The following is a 25,942-nucleotide window of genomic DNA, read 5'->3' on the forward strand; positions in this document are numbered from 1 at the left end:
ATATACAATTTTATAGAATATAAAACTTCTAGCACTTTGAAAACAGTCACAGTAAAAGCTCACAATTATGATGTGAAAGCATGCACATTGATATTTGTTTCAACTCCTTTGCTGCAAAAGCAAAAGCATATGTAGGCAGAGAATCACCTAGAAGCAGACCAGCAGTTTCCTCTTTCCTGGTAAGCTGAGACTGTTTTTAAGGATACTGAGTACTTTAACACATTTGAATTTATTGTGAGGACACTTATGGGAACTGACACTTACAAAAGTACTTCTTAATCTGTCAGCAGTAAACCATTATCATTATCACCCATCACCATAACCACCACCACAGCCACCACCACCACGGCCTCCACCGCCATCTTCATTTGCAGTGCTGAGGGTAGACCCAAGACAGTGTGCACACCAGGGAAGTGCTAAACTGCTGAGTCACGCCCTCAGCTGCACACTCTGTGGTGATGAATATTTTTAAAACGACCCTTGCGATAAGGCTACATTAAATGGTGATACGTGTGCATTACTAATGTGGGAGGGCTTATGAATTTCAAACTGAGAAGGTGCAGGTGTGGCAGTGCCTGGTTCTCATTTTAATTCTTGGGTGGCAGAGGCAGGAGAACTCTGAACTCAAGGGCTAGCCTGGGCTACAGAGTGAGCCTGCCTCAAAAACAAAACAATAAAAGAGAAGTACACTAACAGAATCGAGCTCATGGTTTCTTTGTTTAGGTTTATAACAAAACTGACCGTTGTGATGTCAGAGGGGGATAAAAAATTTTATGTGTCAGTTTAATGTAAGCTCAATTCATTGTTTTTATTCACTGTAGTCTAGATTTCAACAAAGACATTTGCCCAAGGAGATTACTAAATTTGCTTTAATAATACTTTTAGGAGAATTATATTTCTAATTTTTTTGGAGTAAATACACTTTAACTTAAATATTTTTATGTTTGTATTTAATAAACATGCTCTCAGAAGAGCTACACAGTCCTTTCAGGACTATGGTAAATTTAATGAGCTGAACGTAATGCCGTAAGTCTGGACGCACTGCAAAACAGTGCTGATTCAGATTCTACACATCTTTAGGAAGATATGAAAAACCACAAGACACAAAGTTTACTTTATAAACTGCATATAAGGCCTGAGCAGTCTAAGCTCCAGGGTAAAACTGAGCAAAGGAATGCTGGAGTCTGGGGAGGGGATGCTGGGGTCTGGGGAGGGAATGCTGGGGTCTGGGGAGGGGATTCTGGGGTCTGGGGAGGGAATGCTGGGGTCTGGGGAGGGGATTCTGGGGTCTGGGGAGGGAATGCTGGGGTCTGGGGAGGGGATGCTGGGGTATTGGGATCTCTTCTTTCCCTAGGAATGACTATTTCAATAACGGAATTTTCACTTTTAGCTCTTCATGAAAACAAATCTCAAATATTTAAATTTTGAAGCTGGTCTTTAATTCAAAAGCAAGTATTAAAGTAATTCATAAAAGTCTATACATTAATGTGTATTTCTATGTATGGAACTTAAATAGGAAATAGGGCACTTTCTACATGTTTTAAAACACCTGTCTGTTTGAAAGTAAGTGACCCATAGCTGTTGTTTTAAATGTTGGCATTATGATGCCGGGCACAAAATGAATGCTCGCTGCCCAGTAACCAACTGGGCATACGAAGATGAAAAACAGTTCTAACTTTAATGATCAGGAGAAAAAGTTCTCCTGTTTATGCCAACCTTGTCTGACGCAAACACTACGTCTGCGCTCTGTACTGAGTATTCTGGTCAGTATAGAGAAGTAAAACAACGAAGGCATGATGGAGCGGAGAGGCCAGTGGACAGAGGCTTACAGGAGTGAACAGCTTTCAAATATTTACATTAACGACCATTATGCTTTGTGCGATATGAGGCAACTTGTTAGAATCATAAACACGTATTAAAAGAAGACTAAAACAAAATCTAAGCAAAGAGAAGACAACATATTTGGCAGGTTGCTACATATAAAAATCTCAGGGTAAGGGAAAAGTAAGATTATATGCTATTTAAGAATTAGACATACTTCCAAGTACAGTATACATCATTGTAACAGTAGCGTAATATATAGTTAGGAACGATCTGGAGGTGGGGAAAACAAGACAGAGGGAATCAGTCATAGTATTTCTTAAATAAGAACACTTACAACTTTCATAATTGATTTTTCCCATGCTATTGATCTCTGTAACTGCTGGATGCACAGGGCTACCTGTGCAGCACTGCGAGCCTCTGCTAACGCCCTTCTCCAGACCCTGAGCCCTGGAGCAATGTCCTCTTCAACTCTGCATTGAGATATAGAGAAATTGAGTAGGTCACAGCCACATTTATGGTCACTGAATGTGAAACAATCATCACACTGAAAGCCAAGCGATGACAAAAACATGTAACAGCCAATAAGTATAAAGTTTAAGCAACTAAATCTGATGTAGTGCACAGACTGGCTACGTGCCTTGAAGCTTAGTCACAACCAGATAAATGGAAGATCACTTTGCAGGATTATCAATGCACATAACAAAAAAAAAAAAAAAAAAAAGGTTTACAAAGCACCATGCAAATAGCATGATCCACGCGGATCACAGACATACAAGAAGATACATAGATAACAGGCAATAGAAAATAGGCTCCAATTAGCAAAGAAGCACAATAATTTGTCAAGTTAATCTCAATAACCTACCCGTCACCATCACCACTAATGGATGGTGCAGGAGCAGGGACAGTAACTGTGCCCACATTATCCAGTTTGATCTGAATGGTGGTACTTAAGGGGCTCTTCAGATACCTTCTCTCAATGTTCCGCTCCAAATCAGCCAGCCTGGTTACAGCTATATCTAGGGGGTTGTCACTCTTCCGTGCCAGTGCATGAGCACTGTTTTCTTCGTCACCAGTAAGTTCTCCATCATGCTCCTTGGACAACTTAGTAAATGACTTATGTTCAAAATATACCAAGTCCTCCCTTTCTGACGCAGGCTCTGGACACATCCAACCCTATACATCAAGAAAAGAATGTCATTCCTGCTTCTCCTGACAGCATTAGAGGGGTAAGTTACCTTTACTTAGGCTCAGCAGCGACCACCAGTGGCTCTCAACAATCTTTACTACAAAGGTTTACCTTGTGTTTCTTATGCTAGGTTGAAACAGGAACAAAAAGGAAAAGCAGTTGGTGAGAAAAGTGTCTGAAAATTAACACTGGTTATATAAGTGGTAACATTCAGCAAAGGACAGCAAGGTTTAGACCTACAGTTCACTAAGGCATGCATAGACTGTGAAGGAATGTGGGGGCGGCCTGACTGCGTGCCCCATGTAGGGCCACATTCCCACCAGTTCCATGAGCTCCCTGCCTTAGCATATGCAATTGCCCTTGCCCTGAAGTGCTTTCCTGTCTTCACCCAGGAAGTCCACTCACTCTACGGCTCTCCTGTCAGGCAAGCATTCCCTGAAGGAGATCCTTCCCTCAACTCCTGCAGGGGTGACGTCCTCCTGCTAAAAGCTCCCCTGGGATCCAAACCGCTGCACAGCCTTGCCTTCCTGACAGCACGGTGATTCCATTAACCTTTCCCCCATAAACCTCCCAAAAAGGGCTGGAACCATGTGAGCCTTTACTTGTTGATTTCCAGCACAGCGATGGGCACTCACAATATACATAGATTGAATAAATGAAGTGTCTTATAACCAAGCTCGTTCACACTGATCCTCTGTCCGCAGTTTAAAGGTTACCTGGCTTTAACAAGTTCCCAATCACTGACATTCAAATACCTGAATCTACAGCTCTTCTCACAGCCTGCTTGGACACCCACACTGTGCGTTCACTGTGCCTCGCTCCTCTCTAAACAGTGAGTTTTCAGTTCCTGGTGCTGTTCATGCTCCCACCTCTTACTGCACTCTTTCCTGGTTTCTGCCTGACAAGATCTCACTCATTTTACACATCTCAACTCTTCATAGCTTCCAAATACCCAGCAGAAACCAGTCCCCTCTTTTAAAGTTCACATGCAAAACTATACTTCTTTATGGTTAGTTACTGGACTGCACCTGTGTGCCCACACCTTACCTTCCTACAAGGCAAGCCTTCTGGGTACTAGAAGCACATTCAATTCAATTACTTAGTATCTATGGTCTGATAAAGACCAGCTACTGTGCCAAAGTATTATTAAAAAACAGAATGAATTCCTTGCAAATTAATCTTTTTAGAAACTATTAATTTAATCTGTGCATTAGGACCAGATCTCCTCCTTTATCTCAACAGAATATTTATGTCTAGAAAAGAAAAAGTTGGGGGGGCACGTCCAGTGTCATGCAGAGCTGAAACAGAAGGGGTTGTGAGTTTGTGGGCCGCAAGCATGAGGCCCTGGCCAAGGCAGAGAGGATACACAGGATACACAGGATACACAGGAGTGTCTTATATGATAACGGTAATAACTTATAACAAACCCTTCCCACCTTCTAAGAGGGAAGCAAGATTGCTAAGTAACAGAAGCCTTGTGAGTGCATTTTGATTTCTGCAAGGTCCCTGGAAGACCACATGTGCATGTGCTGACGTTCAAATGTCACTTTAGAAACGACCCTTGGTGCCAGTGCCCAAAGGTGCTTCATTCCATTTATTCTGTTTAAAAATATGTGATAAATTAGTTGATTACTATAAACTTGTGAGATTTAGAACTAGAAAGGAAACTCAATGCTTTGGGTAACGGAGTCTGACTGAAGTAGTTCTGTGCGCTGGAGAGTACAGTCAGATGAAGCTAATAATAATGACAAAGATAAACGCGAATTCAGCTTTGATGAATCAGAAAAATACAACATGTCAAAGATGTTCAGAGATGTTTTTGGCGTGGCTCATACTTAGTAAAAGTCTAGGGGTGGGGATGGTAAAGACGACCAGCAGTTCAGAGAGTGGTAATGGAGACAAAGCCAGAATAAGGACAGAAAGTCCCATGCAAACCTGTGCACATCTCCAGATAAAGGTACAAATTAAAGAGCTCTGAGAGAGAGGTTGTAGACCCTCACGCTTCTTAGGAAACACCATTTGGAAACCCCTAGGAAACCATTTCAGAGGACTCATGATGAAGGGAAAACAACAGGAGCCAGGAGAGCTATCTAGGGCGGGAGTAACGGGACTTTAGCATGCTCGACCACCAAAGCTAGAGTCAGACGTCCCACAACGCACAAAGAAAACATCAACGTTGCTAAAGATGCAAACGAGTATGTTATAGACCAACATCACGGGTCACTGTGCCTTCATAATGCCAGGCTCCTTGGGCTAAAAATATTGTCTTACACACACACACACACACACACACACACACACACACACACACACACACAGAGTCTTCAAGAGATACTACAACATCTCATTATTTTTATCACTTTTTCATCACTTAAAGACAATTTAAGACTAATAAAACTATAATTCAGTTCTCAAAATATTACAGCACCATTCACAACCAGCTTAAAAACAACGGGATGCTAAGATACATTACTTAAACAACAAATTCTACTCATTTTAGCTGCCAAGAATTCTAAAATGTTCTAACTACAAACATGGGCATGAAAGCCAGTGATGTGGTAGGATCAAGCCATCCAGTGTGAATGGTCCAGGCCAAGCTCAACACGCTTTCCCAACTCCTGGTCCGCTAACACCGGCAAGTTCAAATACGGAGAAGGAAAATTAAAACCACATGAACAACAAGTAGTAGTCGAGGTAGGGAAAGTCAGAGCATGGAGAGCAGACGCGGTGTGCTGGGAAGCAATATTTAACACACAGGAAAACCTCTGACATTTCCTGGGCCCACAGCCTGATAATTGGTGTTCGTGCTAGTAATATTGTGTCACCAAGACAATGCAAATTACACTAATTATTCTCAATTTAAGGAGGCAGTGAAAGGCATAAACTAGCAGATCCAACAAACATGTTTTAAAAAAATTATGGCACTAAATGGAATAATTTTCACTTCTCCAGAAAATTAACTTGTGTGGAAGAGTGCCTTTGTTGAAGATGCCACATAAACGAGGCTGTGGATGGTGTGCAGACTGGGAGGAGATGTGCAGGTCTACAGCACAGCAGCATGAGGAAGTGATACATTTGCCAGTAATTATGTTTGTGGCAGAGAAGGGAGATCATATTAACTCTGGAAAATGACAGAATTGGGAGACCTTGAGAACTAATTATGAAGCAAAATTTAAATTACTGGGCAGGACAGGATTATGCCTACATTTTCCTTCTGAATAAAGTATAAATAGCAAGTGGAGTGACAGAGTCCCCAGTCTGCAGGTTTCTCTGCTTAGTCAACACGCAGGACCTTCCACTGCCCCCTCTTCAACCCTACGTACCTCGTGCACAGGACGAGCCTTCCTTCTGCCTCTCTCAGCTCTGACCAGATAAAGACCTCAGAGCTCACGAATGTGCGCTCAGGGAGTGTCTGCTTGGCTACAACACAAGTCCTAATGTCTGACATGCCTTTGACCTTAAATTGTACAGAGTAAAACTGTGACATGTGACAGTTATAACTGAGGGGATTCTAGGTCTCCCATGAAACACTACAGTAGGACTCTGATAAGATTTACAGGGAAAACTGTATTCCTCATGATGAAAACAACAATTCGCTTAAGGTAAAGAACTCCACACCAGAAAATATTTCTGTGACTACCATTGAGGAGACCACGAGCTGTAGGAAACCAGCCTATACTACTCAAAGCATGTAGTTTGCACACGTTCTTTGCCACGTAAATGAAGATTGGAGGATTATTTATATCGAGCCTGTTTCTTTACCTGGAAGATGGGAGAAATTCACTCAGGACTGTTTTGAGAATTAAATGAAATAATGTAAAATGTCTAGCACAATAACGAGTTTTGACTGCGCATATACTAAATTAATCACCCTCCACTACCCTACACACACTCTGTACCACGCCAGCTTTACCTTCACTTGCAAGCTTGCGGATGCAACCCTGCGTTCCAGGTCCTCCACTTGCTGGAGAATGCTCAGGTCCAGCTCCATCGCCTGCTCTTCTACCGACCAGTTCTCCACTAAATCGCGCGTTACCTGATTTTCTTCATTCTCATTTAATTCAATAATAGCAACTACATTTGAAAAGAAATCAGTTATTAAATTTATTTTTCCAATCCACCCACAAAATGATTTCTTTCTCTAAATAAGTGAAATGCTAGGGACCCTATGTATATCAACTTTTTTAGACACACAAATGTACTTGTGCACATGCAGGGGGTTCACCGCTGAGTAAGGACTCGTCTAAGACACAAGATAGCACGTGGACAGGCACTAAAAGTGATAAGTAATAAGAGAAAAGCAATCAGCCACTGTTAAGCAGCATTTAAGTATGTGTGTGTGTGTGTGCACAGGAGAGATTCCTCAGTGCCAAAAAGAATGAACTGTTCATCCATGACTTGACTGTGATTCTCAGCATACAAATTAGGTGCCACCCGTACGTAATTCGAGCTCAGGGCAATCCAATACCTCTGGCCTATGCATAAACATCCTTACCAAGAATTAGAAATAATTTGAAAAAAAAAAAAGTAAAGACATATTAAAACATTTGAGGGTAAAAACAACGAGTTTCACAATGCATTAGGACGGCAGGACGCTCTCGGGCACACACCGTCCTTATTCTTGGCACAGGCGTGAGTAATGTAGTCCAGGTGCTTCTGCACTTGCTTCTGCAGGGCCTTTTCCCGTAGCCCTCGGAGGTGCAGCACCTTCAGCAACGTCCTCAGGTCCTCGGGGTCCATGATTCTCCACCAGCCGAGCTGCATCTCTGCATCAAGACAGTATTTACACGGTTTATATGATTTTGAATAGGAAATAGTGACATAAAGCAAATCTCAGGATTTGTAGCCACACAGATCCATCGGAGATGCATTTTCAGATGAGGAGCTGTCCCCGAGGCACAGCAAGGGGGTGCAGGCCGTCGTGTTGGACCCACCTTCTGGGATAGGCTTCGGAATAGGAAAATCTACTGGTTTTGCTACTTCAACAGCGGCTGGTGTGGCGGTGGAGGCCTTTTCAGCTGGAGGGATTGGAGATTCACTTTTACTGGAAGCAACACTGGAATTCAAGAATGAGCTGCTACCATTTCCTTCTGGCAGTCCCAACCCTGAGCCGAGACCAGGCAAGGGTGATGTAAATGGGACACTGGAAGTGAGCACACCAGCAGGCCACCCACAGAACTGAAGTCCCATCATAGACACACCACTCTTCACCTGTGAAACAAAACGTTCCAAACTCAGTTCAGGGCTCTGAGGGTAAGGGCACCTGACACTAGGTCTGATGGTCCAAGTTCAGTCCCTGGGGCCCACATGATGAAAAGAGCCAACTCCTGAAAGTTACCCTCTGACACATAGTAATAAAATATTTAAAAAATGTTACATGATAATAAAAACATTTAAAAAACAAAATACCAATTAATCTAAAGAGCTGGAGGAATGTTTAGAAATTATTTTTCAAATTCTAAAACTCTATTTACCAGAGAAAACCTAAGCACATTAGCAACAATGTTAACGTTCATGTTATTTCTGTTCCCCAGGAGTAATGACATGTTAGCTATCCTGCAGCTGTAATGAATTAAATGTTAAGGTCGACTTAGACACTGTTAGTCATCAGCAGTGCCAATGAAGGAAGCCTGGTGATGGAAACCCTGGGCTTCCGATTGCAGGCCTGTTAGGCTGTATTACCTCTGTAAGCTAACGGTTCCATGAAGTGCTGTCACGTGTGCTTTCTCGGCATTACTAACCTGAAGAGGTGACAGAGCAAACGGGTTCAGTCCGGCCGGGTTCTGAACGGACGAGGATGCGAGCAGTGGAGCTGGAGCAGGCGACGGTGACTTAGATGGTGGCTGAGACTGAGGAGTCACCGAACTGGCGGACAGGTCAGCGTGGGTCAGGGACGTGTCATCACAAGGTGTTTTTGGCAAAAGGCTAAACCACTGCCGGTTCTTTTCAGTCAGCGTTTTTAACAGCTGGTCATTGGGGAGAGGACTGTAGAACTTCCCACAACTACCAGAGCCCGAGCTGAACAGACTGACGTCTGTCTTCCCCACGGGGCTCTGTGCCGCTGCTGAGGGAATGCTTCCCAGTGCATGCTTCCCGCTGTTCTGATGAGACAGTGGGCCCCCATTTGTACTAACGTTCACTTTTGGGGGAGTCATAACATCTGACTCGGGAGGCATTTTAGCTACCTCCAAAAGCTTGCTTAGCTTGGAGAACGAGCCCGGTTTCTGAAGAAATAGATTCGTGTTATCTTTCTCTTTCAGGTCGTCCTTCTGCTCACAGTGATCTCTGGTGGGACAGTTTAAAGTGTCTGTAGAAGTCTCGAACACTTCTTCTTTGATCTGGAGACTCTCGGCCTTTTTAAGCTTTTCTTTTTCTTTTGCAATTTCTTCTAGGCCTACAAAAGTGAAAGATGCTAGTAAAGTAAATTATTATACAACAAACCAGGCACGGAGTTAAACTTTATTAGTCACCAAATCATATGTATACGTCAGCAAACCTCTAGATTACCTTATATCCCCTATGTTTTCTATGGGATTTTTTTCACTCATTAGAAACGTAGTATATATTCATTATAAAAATTAAAATACAGGGGCTAAGGAGATGGCTCAGAGGACAAAGATGTTTGCTGTGCAAGTATGTGGGCAATTCTGAATCCCCAGCACCCACATAAAAGAGCAGACATATATGACCCTGCACCTGTGGAACTCAAGTGTCGGAAGGCAGAGTGGGTAGCTCCTGGGAGTCACGGGTAGCAGAAACCGTGAGCTGTTTGCCATGAACCTCTCAGCCTATGTAATCTGAAAAAGGGAACCCAATCTACACTAGCTATTTAAGTTAATTGAGACTATGTAAACATTTGGCAGTATTAATAAATATATAACTACATCGTACAATTTTACATTTATGTGATTCTAAATGGATGACATCATGGCTGATATGCCAAGAGACCAAGCAGAGCATAACTGCCCACTATTAACAACACATGACATTTTCTTGAGTTCTTTGTATATTTTGGTTATTAGCCCTCTATCAGATGTAGGACTGGTAAAGATCTTTTCCCAATCTGTTGGTTGCCATTTTGTCCTAATGACATTATTCATTATAAAAATTAAAATATAGGGGCTAAGGAGATGGCTCAGAGGACAAAAATGTCCTTTTTGCTTTACAAAAGCTTTGCAGTTTTATGAGGTCCCATTTGTCGATTCTTGATCTTAGAGCATAAGCCATTGGTGTTTTGTTTAGGAAAATTTCCCTACTGCCCATGTGTTCAAGACTCTTCTCCACTTTTTCTTCTATTAGTTTGAGTGTATCTGGTTTGATGTGGAGGTCCTTGATCCACTTGAACTTAAGCTTTGTATGTATATGGTGATAAGAATGGATCGATCTGCATTCTTCTACATGCTGACCTCCAGTTGAAACAGCACCCAAATCACCCTATTAAAAATGGGGTACAGAGCTAAACAAAGCATTCTCAGCTGAGGATTATCAAATGGCCAAAAAGCACCTAAAGAAATAAATGTTCAACATCCTTAGTCATCCAGGGAAATGCAAATCAAAACAACCCTGAGATTCCACCTCACACCTGTCAGAATGACTAAGATAAAAAAAAACTCAGGTGACAGCAGATGCTGGCGAGGATGTGGAGAAAGAGGAACACTCCTCCACTGTTGGTGGGATTGCAGACTGATACAACCATTCTGGAAATCAGTCTGGAGGTTCCTCAGAAAATTGGACATTGAACTGCCTGAGGACCCAGCTATACCTCTCCTGGGCATATACCCAAAAGATTCTCCAACATACAACAAGGACACATGCTCCACTATGTTCATAGCAGCCTTATTTATAATAGCCAGAAGCTGGAAAGAACCCAGATGCCCTTCAACAGAGGAATGGATACAGGAAATGTGGTACATCTACACAATGGAATATTACTCAGCTATTCAAAACAATGACTTCATGAAATTCTTTTTTTTTTCTTTTTTCTTTTTTTCGGAGCTGGGGACCGAACCCAGGGCCTTGCGCTTACTAGGCAAGCGCTCTACCACTGAGCTAAATCCCCAACCCCTCATGAAATTCTTAGGCAAAGGGATGGGACTAGAAAATATCATCCTGAGTAAGGTAACCCAATCACAAAAAAACATACATGGTATGCACTCACTGATGATTGGATATTAGCCCAAAGCGCAGAACACCCAAGATACAATTTACAGAGCACATGAAGCTCAAGAAGAAGAAAGACCTAAGTGTGGATGCTTCAATCCTTCTTAGAAGGGGGAACAAAATACAGGAGAAAATACAGAGACAAAGTGTGGAGCAAAGACTGAGGGAAGGCCATCCAGAGACTGCCTGGGGATCCATCACATATGCAGTCCCCAAACCCAGACACGATTGTGGATGCCAAGAAGTGCATACTGACAGGAGCCTGATATAGCTGTCTCCTGAGAGGCTCTGCCAGAGCCTGATAAATACAGAGGCAGATGCTTACAGCCAACCACTGGACTGAAAACTGGGTCCTCAATGAAGGAGTTAGAGAAGGGACTGAGGTAGCTGAGGGGGCTTGCAACCCCATTGGAAGAAAAACAATATCAACCAACCAGACTCCCTAGAGCTTCCAGGGACTAAACCAACAACCAAAGAGTACACATGGATCAACCCATGGCTCCAGCTCCATATATAGTGGAGCATGGGCCTTGTTGGGCATTAATGGGAGGAGAGGCCTGTGGTCCTGTGAAGGCTTGGTGCCCCAGTGTAGGAGAATGCCAGGGTGGGAAGGCAGGAGGGAATAAATGGGTTTGTGGGGAAGCACCCACATGGAGGCAGGGGATGGGGGTTTCCAAAGGGGAAACTGGGAAAGGGGATAACATTTGAAATGTCAATAATGAAAATATCCAATAAAAGAAAAGAAAAAAACAAAACAAAACAATACATGATATCTATTTTCATTGTTTTATGGGATGTATTTTCACATGTGGATATTTTTCAGATCTATTTTCTTGGGCAAATTCTTTACAATATGCAAGCTAAGCTACATGCTATTAACAGTTCTTGAAGCACAGTTCAAATTGTTCCCTAGAAGGTTTGGATCAACTGTTCACCAAATACACTCCTACCAGAAGCACATCAGAGTGGCTATTTTCCTACATCTTTAACAAAATCCTAGGCTGTCAATATTGTTTTGTCTTTGCCAATGCCTAGGAGGTAAAAACTACCCCGGATCACATCTGATCACCAGGGGACTAAATGTCCTTTTATGGTTTATCATTTCTCTATGAATACCAAATGATCCAGTAGGTTTTCCAGGACTCTTAAGACAATATTAGATTTATTGTATCAGAAAAGTAACAGACTTTCCAGTTAAAATGTTTAGCCATGAAGAATGCACACAGTAAAGTCATTCTGCCTATCCCCAACCTTACTTCTCCTCAGTAGTTGTCATGTTTAACCCATTCTGTGTATGTGCAACTTCCTTCCAGAAACTACAAACATCATTTAGCATCTAGCTTCTGGCGTTCATAATTTTTCATATTAATTTCTTATTTTTTTTTTTGGTTTTTTTTTTTTGGAGCTGGGGACTGAACCCAGGGCCTTGCGCTTCCTAGGCAAGCGCTCTACCACTGAGCTAAATCCCCAACCCCTAATTTCTTATTTGAATGGCTTCACATTTTACATTGTGAGTATGCATGTGTGTATACATATATGTGTATGTCTGTACTACTTATGGTTTGTGGTACTGCATAAACAGAATCCTATAAACTCTTGTGCAATGTAGGATAAACTCCCAAGTCCTTACTAAGGCCCCAGCATTCTACAAGATCTGACAGAAAACCCTTCTAATCTCCATACCATTGGCCTTTCTCCTCACTTTCTGCTTCTCAGTGTGTGGGGACTTTTCTTCAGGGCCGTTGTGCTTTCTGATCTCTTGCAGAATAGTGTTCTATCTCCTGGTTCTTGTCTACAAGAGCTGTGTCTGACCACCCTATGTGTAATAGGTTCTCCCGACTCATCTTGGAATACCGTCCTCCTTTAGAGCTCACCACTACTCACACTGATCTCTCTTTAACCCTCCCCTGTATGTGTCCAGTGGATTTCAAGTCAACAGCTCTACTTACCATGGGGCCGCTAAAGATGAACCTTAATAAATATCCCAGTGATGACTGTGAAGGATAGAGTTAGAGCCACAGCTATAACGCAGCGACAGCGCTCCCGGGGCATGCACAAGGTGCCTAGGTTCAGTCCCTCAGAGTGGGGGAGGGTTGTTTAACTGTCTCTGAGGCTCTGGTGAGAGCGTGACACCAAGTGTATCATCTGTCACCAGGTCTCTATAAACATTTGAAAGCATGCAAATACTTCTCTTGGCTTAGCTTCGAATTGGAATTGATTCTATAGATCGTACTAATTCTTCTGAGCAGCTCAGACATTAGGGACTAACTTGTGAAATAACCACAAGTAGCTTATTCACCCAAGTCCTTGCTGGCTGTGAGCCCAGAGTCACAGAGTCACCCCTTGAGTCACATCTGGGTCGGAAAGAAAATGTATAGGTAAAGGATGTTGTCTGGAAAGGTGAGGAGTTTTTATTTAAAAACAGTGGTCCATAAAAACATGTGCTCACACTTTCTACTGTCTTCTCCATGGTTGACCAATTCTCTCCCCAGTGCAGAACAACAACTCTGTCCTTCCCTTCCCTTCCTGAAAAGGTCTCGTCATGGAACAGCTCAACGTAGTCTCCAACTCTCAGCCTCTCAAGTGATGGGATTATAGGCATGAGCTGCCTGCCTGGCTGTGCATTGTGCTTTATAATGCGTGCCTTCTAAAGCACCTATTCTTTAAGACGTGTTAACCTCTGTGTACCACATGGGTCAAGAGCCACACCCTGGGACCTATAAGTCCTGTCAGAATTTTGACATTTAGCAGTGATAAGCCGGGGCGTTCTGAAAGCGGAGCTCAACAAGCTTTCCTAAGCACATTCTTTTAAGCTGGATCATACCATTCCTGAAGGGGTGGTTTAAAGAGGAAATATCAGAAGTGAGCACTGACACAAAACCCAACAAGGGAAGAAGTTAGGTGCTCACAAATGTCAAAGATGGACAAGATTTTAAGCTGACGTGAAGCTCTTAAACTTAACGTTCTGCTGTTCTGATAGGGCGACGCTTGCTCTGAAGGAGAGAGCACAACAGGAAGAGGCATCCTGCAACACATTCCTAAGAGTAATGATGTGAGGATGGCGGCCTGCAGTGCAAGACTCTCATATGCTTGGCAGTCAAAGAAAAGCCACGGGCAGGAGGAAGCCCGGACCAGTGAGGATGGCTTCAGGAGAACGGGAACTGAACATTCACTACACTCAGTCATAAAGCACTCTTTATTAGGGAAAGACAGATACAGAAGAAGCAGCAAGCTTTAAAAAAAAATCACAATATCCCATTTAGGAGATCAATAGTTCCTACCTTCACCGCTTTCCATGCCTTCTACAAAAATCCCTCCACACTGAGGAAGAATCCAGTATCTGCGTCGGTATCGGTCCTGGCCAAACATCATCGAGCGTAATGAGTGAGAAGCATCAAAGAGCTTCCGTCTGTACTGGCTCTGTTGCTGTGAAAAAGCCGTCCACATGATTACATCATAGACACTGAGTGCCTTACATGTCCATAAGGTACTTTACATTCTCTACACCATCCTACTGCACAGCAAAGGGGAGACATGTTCCGTTCCCAATACAAGGATCATTCCAAAACAAAGGAGGGTAAGAAGCCTTAGGTTCAGGTAGGGCTGAAACGGGAAGTCTCATTACCAGGGTCTCTTAACGATACTATGATAGTATACGCCATCAAACACTACTAAGCCAAAGCAAATAGGCCAGTTCCAGTGCATTCCAATAACACTTCTATATTAGTCAATTGTGCCCACATTTGCTTAGCTTTATACACATGCTTCATCAGCAATGACTAATTTCTGACATACAGCTGCATTAAACACAGGTACAGTAGGATACAGGCTTCTCACAGTACTTAAAAACTGTTCTGCCGTGAGTCTGAAGGAGGGAGGGCTCCGAGGGAGGAAGGAGGAAGAATTGATGGGATCATCATCACAACCTCTCCACACATTTTCCTTATAAAAAGACTCATTTTAAATTGTATCCATGAAAAAATTGTATTCATGATATGAAATGCAGATTATAATTTTAATAATACATAAATATACAGTTTATAAGTCTAATGTAAGCAATACATAAATACACAAATGTAAAATGAAAGGCAAATAAGCAAACTATCACTCTGAAACACAGAGAAATTTGAGTAATAGGTTCCAAGAGATCACACATCTCTTTACTGAAACCTTAACTGAAGCACCTAGAGCGCTTCACACATTTGGATAAGCATAGCGTCCTCAGAGCCTTCCGACACCAGCACTGCGCGCCTGGGAGGCACACGCGGGACGTGTCTCGAGCTCTGTTCAGTCACTTACAGAAAGCAGTCAGGAATCGGAATCCCACGCGACACGCCTGTACCCAAAGGTAGACAGGTCTGATGGGCTTACCTTGCTCAGTTTTTCAATCTGCTTTTCGAGCTCCTCAACACTGGCTGTTTGGTCACCTTCATCCTAAAAATAATAAAACACAGGGTTACTTACCTGCTGGAAAGTTTCACTCTCTAATCATCAAATACATGAATGTAGGAAGCTCGCACACACGCACGCACGCACGCACGCACGCACGTATATAAAGTAGCAAACGAGGCAAGCACAGGGTCTCCGAGGGTCTCTTTTGGTGATATTTTTCTGTTTTTCTGTTTGCAGTGCTGGGGCTTTATGGTGCTATGCAAGTATTTTAACATTGAGCTGTGCCCTCAGACCCAGCAGTTTTGCTTAAAGATAAAAAGTGAGGGCTGTGTCCATCAATTAATTTTTGATATTCCTCTGGTCATCTCTTCCTAACATTTCTCCCAATAAAAAGCATTTTTTTTTCAAAAGCGACAAGCACTCCTGCATGTACATCAGAAGAGACTGCAGCTAACGATGGGGCGGAATGGAGGGGAGGGGACTTCAGAGTTTCACCACCATCTGTTATTCCCTTCTTACTGAAGGCCGGGCAGAGTTACACGGTTGTTATGTCTGAACTAAAAGTAACATGAATTCTAACTGGCACGAAGACAACAGGCCCCAAACCCTTAAAACCTGACTCTTTCACTAAAACAAAAATCACAATCCAATCAATAGAAAATCGAATAAGGTAACAAAATAGTAATAATGCACCCGACAAACATAACCCCTCCAACTTTGCACTTCATGAGGAAACAATGTCCGAAACACACGAGCTCTCACCATGGTGTGGCTGTTCCCACACAGGCTTCTCTCTTATGTTCCCTGACTCATGTCCACCCCAATATATATAAAGTCTTGGTTAATGGATGCAGAGAGCTCGTGGGGGTTTGTTCCTCCAAATACCTGCACAGGAATGTTGTACACGCTATAAACATCTTCCCTATCACACCGATTAACATTCTATCTATCTATTCTGTATTTTAAAGAAAACCCAAAGCAACCATGCTTTTTCACGAATGGTGCAGGGGCAGGGCTGTGCCCGTCTCCTAGGAAAGCTGACGGAGACTAATGTTGGATAGATGCACCATTCACTAGGCCTGACAGCACCGACAAGGCAAGAGCGGTGAGCAAGCACAGCGTGGTGTCGGTGGTGTGTGAGAGAGAACATCTGAAAATCAATCTACACAGCTCTGTGGAGAATTCGAGGGATGATGACAGCCATGTGTCCCGAAGAGCAGGGATCCATTCAGAGCAATATACATTTAGTGACTTCATGACTTGAGTATCACAGAAAAGACTGACACAAAGCAAGCCACCAACAATGTCATCAGGTGATACTAGCCTAGGGGACTCTGTCAGACACCTGTTGAGTGACGTATCTGCACACACGACGCACACCCAGTTTCTCTACTTCCATATCCAGTTTCTTTCCATATCCAGTCACGCCACTAACTGGTTCCTTCATTACCACAAAACAATAAGAGACAAATATAACATACATTCAGGCTGGGAGCATGGCGTGGACAAACCTGGTTGGGGGAGGGGGAGAGAAAGAAAGAGGAGAAAAGAAAGAGAGGAGGAGGAGGAAATCATCTTCAGATGAAGAAACTGAGGCAAACGAATGTTACAAACTGAATTCAAATTACAGACCTGAGGCCCTCAATTTTGAGTTGCTTTTTGGCGGGTTGCACCGCTCCTACTGACACCCATACATGAACCTGAGTTGATTACCTCATCTTCGCAGATATCGGTCTTCTTTCCTTTTTTGTCATCCTTATCTTCGTCATCTTCCTCATCCTCATCGGCTTGGTCATCGCTGTCATCATCGTCATCATCATCATAATCACTGTCTCCTCCCTTCCTTCTCCGCTTGCGTCCTGGAGTCGGCGTGCCCAAGGGATGTTGCTCTTCCCCAAGATCAATGCCCCCTGAAGCATCTCTCTTGCCTGTTTTCTTAGCATGGATTATCCTAAGCCTTTAAACATCAAAAGACAGAATAAAAAGCTACTCTTGCCCCTGTTAAGATCATAATTGTTATGAGCTCCATGCTAGGCTTTCTGTTCCCCTTCTTCCTGTAGGTACTGAGAATCCCACCCACCGGTTCTTAGGTAATCATGGACCACGAAGGTGCAGGCCCCACCAGGACTAAGTGTCCTAACTGAGTCTAATTTAGTAGCTCAGCTGGCCTAAGAATTTGTGATCTCCTGCTTTTGCCTCCTAGGTGCTGGGATTACAAGTGACACATCCAGATCACAATCTGAGTGAAACAAGAAAAAACTGTACTCCTATGGCAAGCAATATATCAATGGCAGGAAAAAAAATCAGTTAAGAAAATTTAAGACATATGTTTCCACAAGAATACCTTTTGGTAATTAGAACATAGTAGACCTAGAAAACTGAAAGCTGAGATGAATAACTCCAACAATGTCCAAATGATACTTCCTAATTTCTTTTTTTAATAATTCATTAATATTTTTATTTCATTTGCATTGATATTTTGCCTGCATCTCTATCTGTGTTCCTCTGGAACTGGAGTTACAGTTCTGAGCTATAACTCAGAGCTGATGCTGGGAATTGAACCAGGGACCTCTGGAAGAGTAGGCAGGGCTTAACCATTGAGCCATCTCTCTAGCCCCTAATTCTTCCTTATTTCTATACTGTGTGCCTGACTAAATATCAGTTCAAATTACTGCAAAGGAACTAATCTTGAAATCTTTTTTTAAATTAAATTTATTCATGTTTGTTTTATGTGTTTTATCTGAATGCGTGCATGTACACTACTCGAGTACCTGGTGCCCACAGGTCAGAAGAGGGCATCAGGTATCCTGAAACTGGATTTACAAATGGTTGAAAACTACTATGTAGGTGCTAGGAATTGAACTCAGGTCCTCTGCAAGAGCAATAAGCACTCCTAACCACTGAAGCACTCCTAACCACTGAGTCATCTCTCTAGCCCCAAACCTATTCTGCCTGGTTGGCTGTTTGAATTTGAAGGGAAACCACTATGTAGCCCAGGGTGGTCTTAAACTCTGGATCTTCCTGCCTCACCTTTCCAAGCGCTGGGATTCCAGGTACACATCATATGCTTTGAGAACTTTTCCCTTTTACAGTTAATAAATATACTCTTATTTACTTCCTGAATGGAGCATAATTAAATTTTAATGTTGAATAATTGTTCTTAGATTTTTGTAGAAGTAGTTTTATAAAAACTCATAAAAAAAGCTGAATATTCTCAGATATTAGTTAAGATGAAAGCAATGTGGCAGCAACAACAATAGTGGAAAACATGGTCACTCGACTCCAGAGAGAAAAAAGGAAGCGTTTGTTTGAAGCGTGAGTTCGGTGAATCTATTCTATTATTACTTTTGTCTGCTATAGACCCTTAATCCAAAGTTTTAGTAACTGTAGATTCTATCATTAGTTTACTATTCCAGATTAAGGAGTATCTTTCAGGTCAAGAGAGTAAAGTTAAAATTCTATCTTTCCAGCCCACAAGGCTTCCGGGAGCCTGGCACTCCCAGGAAGACAGCACATTAACTTACTTGCGGAGTTTACCTTCCACCACCCACTTGTCTCTTCTCAAGTTGGACATGTACTCAATGTTCTTGTCAATCTCACTGCCGATACAAAACATATGAGGAGATGCAATCTAGTTAGGCAAGGTCCCCACTTAGTATGCACATCACATATTTTAGTACACACACACACACACACACACACACACACACACACACACACATTTACTTTTAGAAGCAACCATTTCTTTATTGGCTACAATATTGTTATTAGGAAATTTACTTTGGTTTCTACTGCAAAAATAGAGATCTGTAATTAAAAACAGCATTCCGGGGCTGGAGAGATGGCTCAGTGGTTAAGAGCACTGACTGCTCTTCCAGAGGTCCTGAGTTCAATTCCCAGCAACCACATGGTGGCTCACAACCATCTGTAATGAGATCCAATGCCCTCTTCTGGGGTTTCTGACAGCTACAGTGTACTTATATGTAATAAGTAAACAAATCTTAAAAAAAAAAAACAACCACCATTCTGTTGTGGTTGATATATATTTAAAGAGTGATCATTTCCAAATTCAACTTGGAAATGAGGACATACATGGATATTTATGTGAGTGCATATACTTAGTCATGCACAGGGAACATTGCTTTACAAATGCTCAAATGGAAACTAAAAACGTGGTGTTAGGTAATGGTGATAGCATAGTTGATTGAGCCTTCATTCTTCTGAAAGAGAAGATGTGAGTGCTGTCTGTGTGTTGAGTTTACGTGAGTATAAATGTTCTGAAGAGCCATTCAGCATTAATACTCTTATCATGCTCACGCACAGTGAAATAATGCTTTCAGTCAAAGCCTAAGTATTATTACACTCTTGGAAATATTCCCAAAGAATATAAAGAATAAATAACAACCATGCCAATATATCATAGCTAAGATTAACATGCCCATTGACAGTACAAATGAATGGCACTGAACAGTCACAAATCCTTATTAAAAGGTGAAAGACTAAAAGTAACATAATTAAAAATTTTAAACAAATTAAGAATAAGCACAGGATGAACGGTGAACCTGAAATGCCAGAACTTGAAATTCTAACTCTTTCCTTCACAAGTACTAAAGTACCAGATGGACTCGGAATCTTAAATGAGATTAAGTACTTTGGAAAAAAGGTGTAAACTAATTCACCGACAAGCTAGTAATGTAAAGTTATACATTATATAATGTGTAATGTAGTACACAACAAAACAGGTGGCTGGGTCCTCAGAAATGCCAAGGTAGGGAAGTTCTGGACTGCTATAATGGTTATGGACTCCAGCACGGTAACGAACAATAAACAAAATTTTCACTACACAAAGAATTAGCAAAATACTTAAAGATCCCAAATTATACAGAATGATCGCTGTTTTCAGTAGAGCACATAGAAACAAACTGAAATCGTATTGGTGGCCATCTCTAAATGATGACTTATGACTCTGATTTTCTTCATGGCGCTAGATTGCAAATTCTAGTTTTTCTCTAAGCAGTTTCCCGTGACGCTCAGAGCAGGAGAACTGACTCACCTCACCACACTCTTGCTACACGCCAGCTCATTAACAAGGAAGGCCAGGATGGACGCTTTCTGTGCTGGAGTGTGAGCCTGAAACGCTTTAGTCTTCAGGCTCTCGGTCAGCTCAGTCTGTCCACAGTGGGCTTCCATGAAAATCTGCAAAACCTCGGACACATTGTCTCGGTTCACACCAACATTCAGCAAATGTTCTCCAAGAGCGGTTTTTGCCTATGAAATTTGGCATTTTTATCAGCGTTTACCATAGTCATTCATGAACAAAAGTTAAAGTATTAGTTTATATACTCTAGATGTTACTGATAGGACTTTACTTATCACAGATTTGGAGTGGAGATAAAAACAGACAAAATGATAGATAAATATTTTGAGAGTCCATCCTGTTCTGTCCCCTTGATAAACCCTTATTTAACTCAGTACAGAGAAGAACTCGAACACAGGCAGGAAACAGACGATAATCAAGTCAATCAAGCATTCTTTGTCTCCAAAGACATTTTCTAACTACTGGCAGAGTAGGGATGATCAAAAGCACTGTGACTGTTTTCTCCCCACACATACGTACTAAGGCACGTTTTAGGTGAGGTCACCAAGTCGGCATGCGGGGAAGGCACTGCATCGGGAAGCTTATGCCTCTGCAGTCTTATCTAGAGCGAAGCTCCCTTGCATGTGTATGTGGGAAGGACGGACAAGTGGGAACAAGGGGTGCATACTGACTACTACAGAGTTAGCACTGTGACCGAGTCAGGGTCCACACTATTGTTCACAGCAACTGACAAAGGAAAACTTAAAAAAGCATGCACGTTCTAAACCCTTCATAAATTATTCACTCTTGGTTCTGACACACATCACTGGAGCATTTCCTTAAATTGACTGGGATTTTGCCTATAGCTAGAGCAATAGAGAGTAACTGAGAGATGGCCTGGTCCACATTCCTAAGGTCTAACAAGATTCTGCTACATTTACTAATTGCAACCTTTATAAATCTACATTAACGCCAAGAAACACAGGGAAACAATGAGATAAAGAGGAGTCCACACAGTCGTCTGCGACCATAAAGTTAACTAGAAACGCACGGAGAGGACAAACTTAAAACAGTTGGTTATATTTTGGATTTTTTTACCTTGTATCCTGTAATTAGACCTGGATCACATACAGCAGCTGAGAGGAGCCTCACAAGCAAGTCTTGTACTTCACCCATGCTGTCCCCTATATTTAGCAATCCCTCTTGAAGAACACTGAGGTTTGGAACATCAATATTCACATCAAAGCCCAAAACTTTACCAAAGTTTCGTAAGAACTGCACCACCATGAGACAGTCTGAAAATGTGGTTCCAGAGAGCACAAGTCCCGGGATGCGAGGCCACTCTGGCAAGGGCTGCAAGCAAAACACAAGTAAAAGTAAAGGAGATTTAAAAATGAAACAGGATTTTATTTGTATATAGAATATTATTATGAATTCATGTGTATGCACACATGTTGCCTTCCTCAGTTGCTCTCTACTAAACGTACATCTATCATCTGTCTATCATCATGTGTCTGTCTACCTGTTTGTGTTATATGGGTGTAGGTATGTGCACACAGCAGCTGTCTGTCTGTCTGTGTTGTATGTATGCAGTGTATGCCTGAAAACACGTGCCTGTGGTGGTCAGAGAACAACTTACAGGAGAAGACTCTCTCCTATCCTATGGGCCCTGGAGGATCCAATTCAAGTCAGGCTTGATTGCAAACCCCGTCTCATTGAGCAATCCAACCAGCCATTTCCCACCTTTATGTAAGCACTTTAGTTTTTGAAACAGTCTCTCTCACTGAACCCAGCGCTCATTAAATTGGCTAACCTGGTTGGCCAGAGAATCTTTTCCCCTTCTGTTCTGGGTTTAACTAAATACATTTTTGATAATTCACATGATTTAAGTGAAAAGAGAAGTTGCAAGAAAGTAGTGTCCAGTTGGAATTTAAAAAGCCTGTAAGCTCCCTGCTCCCTGTAAGCTTAATAAGTATGTTAGTTAACTTACAGAGAAGGACTCATGCTGTGAAGGAAAATGTAAACATCCAAACACATGAAACCAATAAATTTACACTAACTTCTATCTTAAAGCAGTTAGGCTAACCTGAATACAAACACACACACACACACACGAAATCTCTCCAAGGCACCAAATACTTGCATTAAGCATGCTACGAAAGGGGACTGGGCAAACCAGGGCAATGATTCTTAACAGAAGGCTATGGCAGAACCACACATGGCAGAACCATACATGCAGCCAGCAAAGACCAGGCACAGTGCTATATTGTGGGGCAGTTAGAGAGATAGTACACAATACTGATATAATCTTCTACAAGTACCATATTTTAGCTATATTTATACTCAAATAGCATATTTCTACTCAAATAGAGCATATCATGATGGTTCCAAGGTTATTCTGATCTTTTTGAACAGCTACTCTCATGCCACTGTGGCAAAGCTGTGTTTGCTTGTAGGACTCTGGGAGAGAGATTCCGTGGAGACACAGTTTCTTGGATTTCAGGATGATAAGGAGCGTGGCTTCTACAGCAGACAAGCGGGCTTCAGAACACAGCTGCTCAAGAGCTGTGTGATCAAGGGCAAGTTTCTTCTTTTGTCTCAGTTCTTCATCAATAAATGGAAACAAACAGGAGCTCCTTAGAACTCTACTGAGAACTAGATCAAAACACACCACTCAAGGGATCCATGTAGGTCCTCAGCACAGTACCAAGAATGTAGTAAACACCTTCGCTAAAGGTTGGCTAACAGCTAACGTTCAGCTAACATAGTGAAGAATTCCCAGATAAATCAGATTCACTTAGGTATCTCTGAGGTGAGAAGACACGTCAAGCCTTTCTGGGCCTCAATGACTGCACCACGTAAGACAGCCATGGAGCACATCTGCTTCTCTGACGTTTCCTTGAAGGTTTCCATGGCTTAACTATGAAAACTGAGAGATGTCCAGTGAGGCAATGGCCACCACAGGGACAGCTGACCTAGGCTTGGAAACTCATGGTCCTTCTGGAAAAGGAATCCATTGAGAAAACTGGAGAGATGGGGGGTCAGTGGAAGGTATGCCTGGCATGAGTCACCTTTTGGTCTGCTAAGCACATGTCTTCCTTGGGTTTCTTAAGCTCCTTCGCCATTTCTAACTCCAATCTCCGTTGCTCTAGTTTGCGTTCCTTATTCAATCTTTTCTCATCACGTTTCTCTTGCTTCAATCGTTCTTTTTCCTTAAAGAGAAAATCATGCACATTAGCATTTAATCCTTACAAGTGTTTGAAAACATTCTATGGATTTATTTCAACAGTGATCAAATTATTATTACTTCAATGAACAAAATCACCCTAGAAAGCCTAGGAACAAGTTTATAATTACACAGAAACACAACTTAGTGTGTTTTAAAGTATTTCGGGCTTCGTGTATCTTAACAAGTCTGTGCATATGTGCACACCTGTGTGTGGCTCTGTGCGCAGCTCTCTCCTCAGCCATACACTCAGAGGCCCTGAGCTGACTCATGGGCATTTACAGGCTGCCTCATATGGGCGCTGGAGACTGAATTGGGTCCTCTGCAAGAGCAGTGCACCACCTCCTGAGCCGCTGGGCCAGTTCCTCACCATGGTCAGTTATTTAAGTTTTAACTAATCTTATGTGGTAATCACAGTATATATCTTTAATATATAACAAAATGTTCAAATCTGTAAGACTTCTGTTATTCGAAACTCGTTTGATCTTCTGTCTCTGTATGGTACCTAAGGGCCACGGGCAATGAGGTGTCTGTAAACGCTGAGACAAGAGGTATCAGCACACTGTGGCTGGCTACAGGCTGTGACAGGGAGTTTACATGAAGAGGACCTGAGTGTAAACCTGCAGAAGCAGCTCTTCAAGGGCGATTACTCAGAGCACCCGCAATAAAACTAGCTGTCATCACAAACGACAGAGACAGCACTGAAGGTAATGCCTCAAGCGTCACAGTGTCTGGGTAATGTCAACATAGAGACGACTATCTTTGATGCAGGGAAGAACGCTGTCAGAAAGAAATGAAGAAACTTTCTATATTATCGTTATTACAACTTTAATGTCACAAATCAAATACAAGTCTCACTCATCCCGAGGAGAAACAATAACAGAAGGTTAGGGACACTGGGGCAGTGAGTGAGGTCTGTGTAATATGAGGATCTGCATCCACATCCTAAGAATAGATGTAAAGCAGACCGGGTAGCACGGCAGCTGCCACCTCAGCACCCCTACCGGGAGATGGGAGGTAGAGATGGGAAGACTCCTGATAGCACACTGGCCAGCTAGTCTGGAAGATGCAGTAGAAACAAACAAACAAACAGACAGACAAACTCCAAACAAAAAACAAAACCAAAAACCCCTCCATCAGGAAACATTGTGAGGGAGGAGGATCAACCTTCCAGGCTGTCCTCTGACCTCCCTCTCCAAGTGCATGCTGGCATACATACACGTACAGAAGATTTTAAAAATCTGAATTGTCAGGTGACTCTATCTTACTAGTCTACAAACCTTACAAACTAACCACTGGTTAAGACACGTAAGGCCAATTCATCTTTCTGGATTAAAAGCCTTTTTATTTTCTTATAACATTAGGTCTCAGTCCTGACTTCTCAATGCCCTCATCTCGTACTGTTAAGTTCCATGTCCAACTATTTATTTTATACACTATGTATGGCATTATTTCCTTCCTTCTCTATGCTGGCTCTCTCAAAAGTCTGTTAATCCACCTAGCACATAGAGATGCTAAGCGTCCTTTTCCGTCATCCATTACTGTGGTCACAGGCCTCACCTACAGAGAGGTGTACACGTTAGTCCTCATCCATGCCCCAGCCTGCTCTAGCACCACTGATCACTGGCTTCTGGAGGAGGCCATGGCCAAGTACAAGATAAAGAGGAGCAAGAAAACCAGAGCTGAGACACTGCACATCTAAAGCTGCGAGCAGTGTTGAGTCAAGGTTGTAGATTAATATTGCTGCATATTATGAGAGGCTTTAGCCAGGTCATGCGGGACCTTTGAATACCACACATACGAATCTCTGTTCACTTGTACATGGTTGCTTTGGATACCATTTATATAGAAAATTTGGAAGGACAAATAAAATTTATATCCTTGAGACATGCACAGATGGCAGTTGTATTTATCAAGTATCAGTTCTTGGAACATTTATCGAATTAAAAATATAGGACTATAATATAGAATAGATTATGAAATCACACTACATTTTTTTTAAAAAATGGAGATATTCAGGAAGCCAGAAAACTTCAAAGATCCATTATCTGTAATAAAAACATGAAGCCTTAGTATG

At 42.2% G+C, this 25,942-nt stretch overlaps 1 protein-coding gene across 50 annotated transcripts in view; it reads right to left on the reverse strand.

Annotated features, from left to right (window-relative positions):
• The window catches only part of Baz2b (bromodomain adjacent to zinc finger domain, 2B), a 242,178-nt gene that overhangs the window by 5,788 nt on the left and 210,448 nt on the right, over nt 1-25,942 (reverse strand). For 46 of the 50 annotated variants that reach the window (XM_087652886.1, XM_087652878.1, XM_087652876.1 and 43 more), the window contains 13 exon segments: nt 23,711-23,851; nt 21,738-21,992; nt 20,616-20,830; nt 19,087-19,161; nt 17,276-17,519; nt 15,542-15,604; nt 14,452-14,596; nt 8,752-9,404; nt 7,945-8,221; nt 7,621-7,776; nt 6,924-7,084; nt 2,687-2,997; nt 2,159-2,294 (listed from right to left, as the gene is read on the reverse strand). In XM_087652886.1, the coding sequence (XP_087509012.1) occupies nt 2,159-2,294; nt 2,687-2,997; nt 6,924-7,084; nt 7,621-7,776; nt 7,945-8,221; nt 8,752-9,404; nt 14,452-14,596; nt 15,542-15,604; nt 17,276-17,519; nt 19,087-19,161; nt 20,616-20,830; nt 21,738-21,992; nt 23,711-23,851 (2,832 nt within the window). 50 annotated transcript variants of the gene reach the window in all.

Source organism: Rattus norvegicus, chromosome 3 (genome assembly GCF_021556685.1).
Source record: "Rattus norvegicus strain SHRSP/BbbUtx chromosome 3, alternate assembly SHRSP_T2T, whole genome shotgun sequence".
Classification (NCBI taxonomy): Eukaryota; Metazoa; Chordata; class Mammalia; order Rodentia; family Muridae; genus Rattus; species Rattus norvegicus.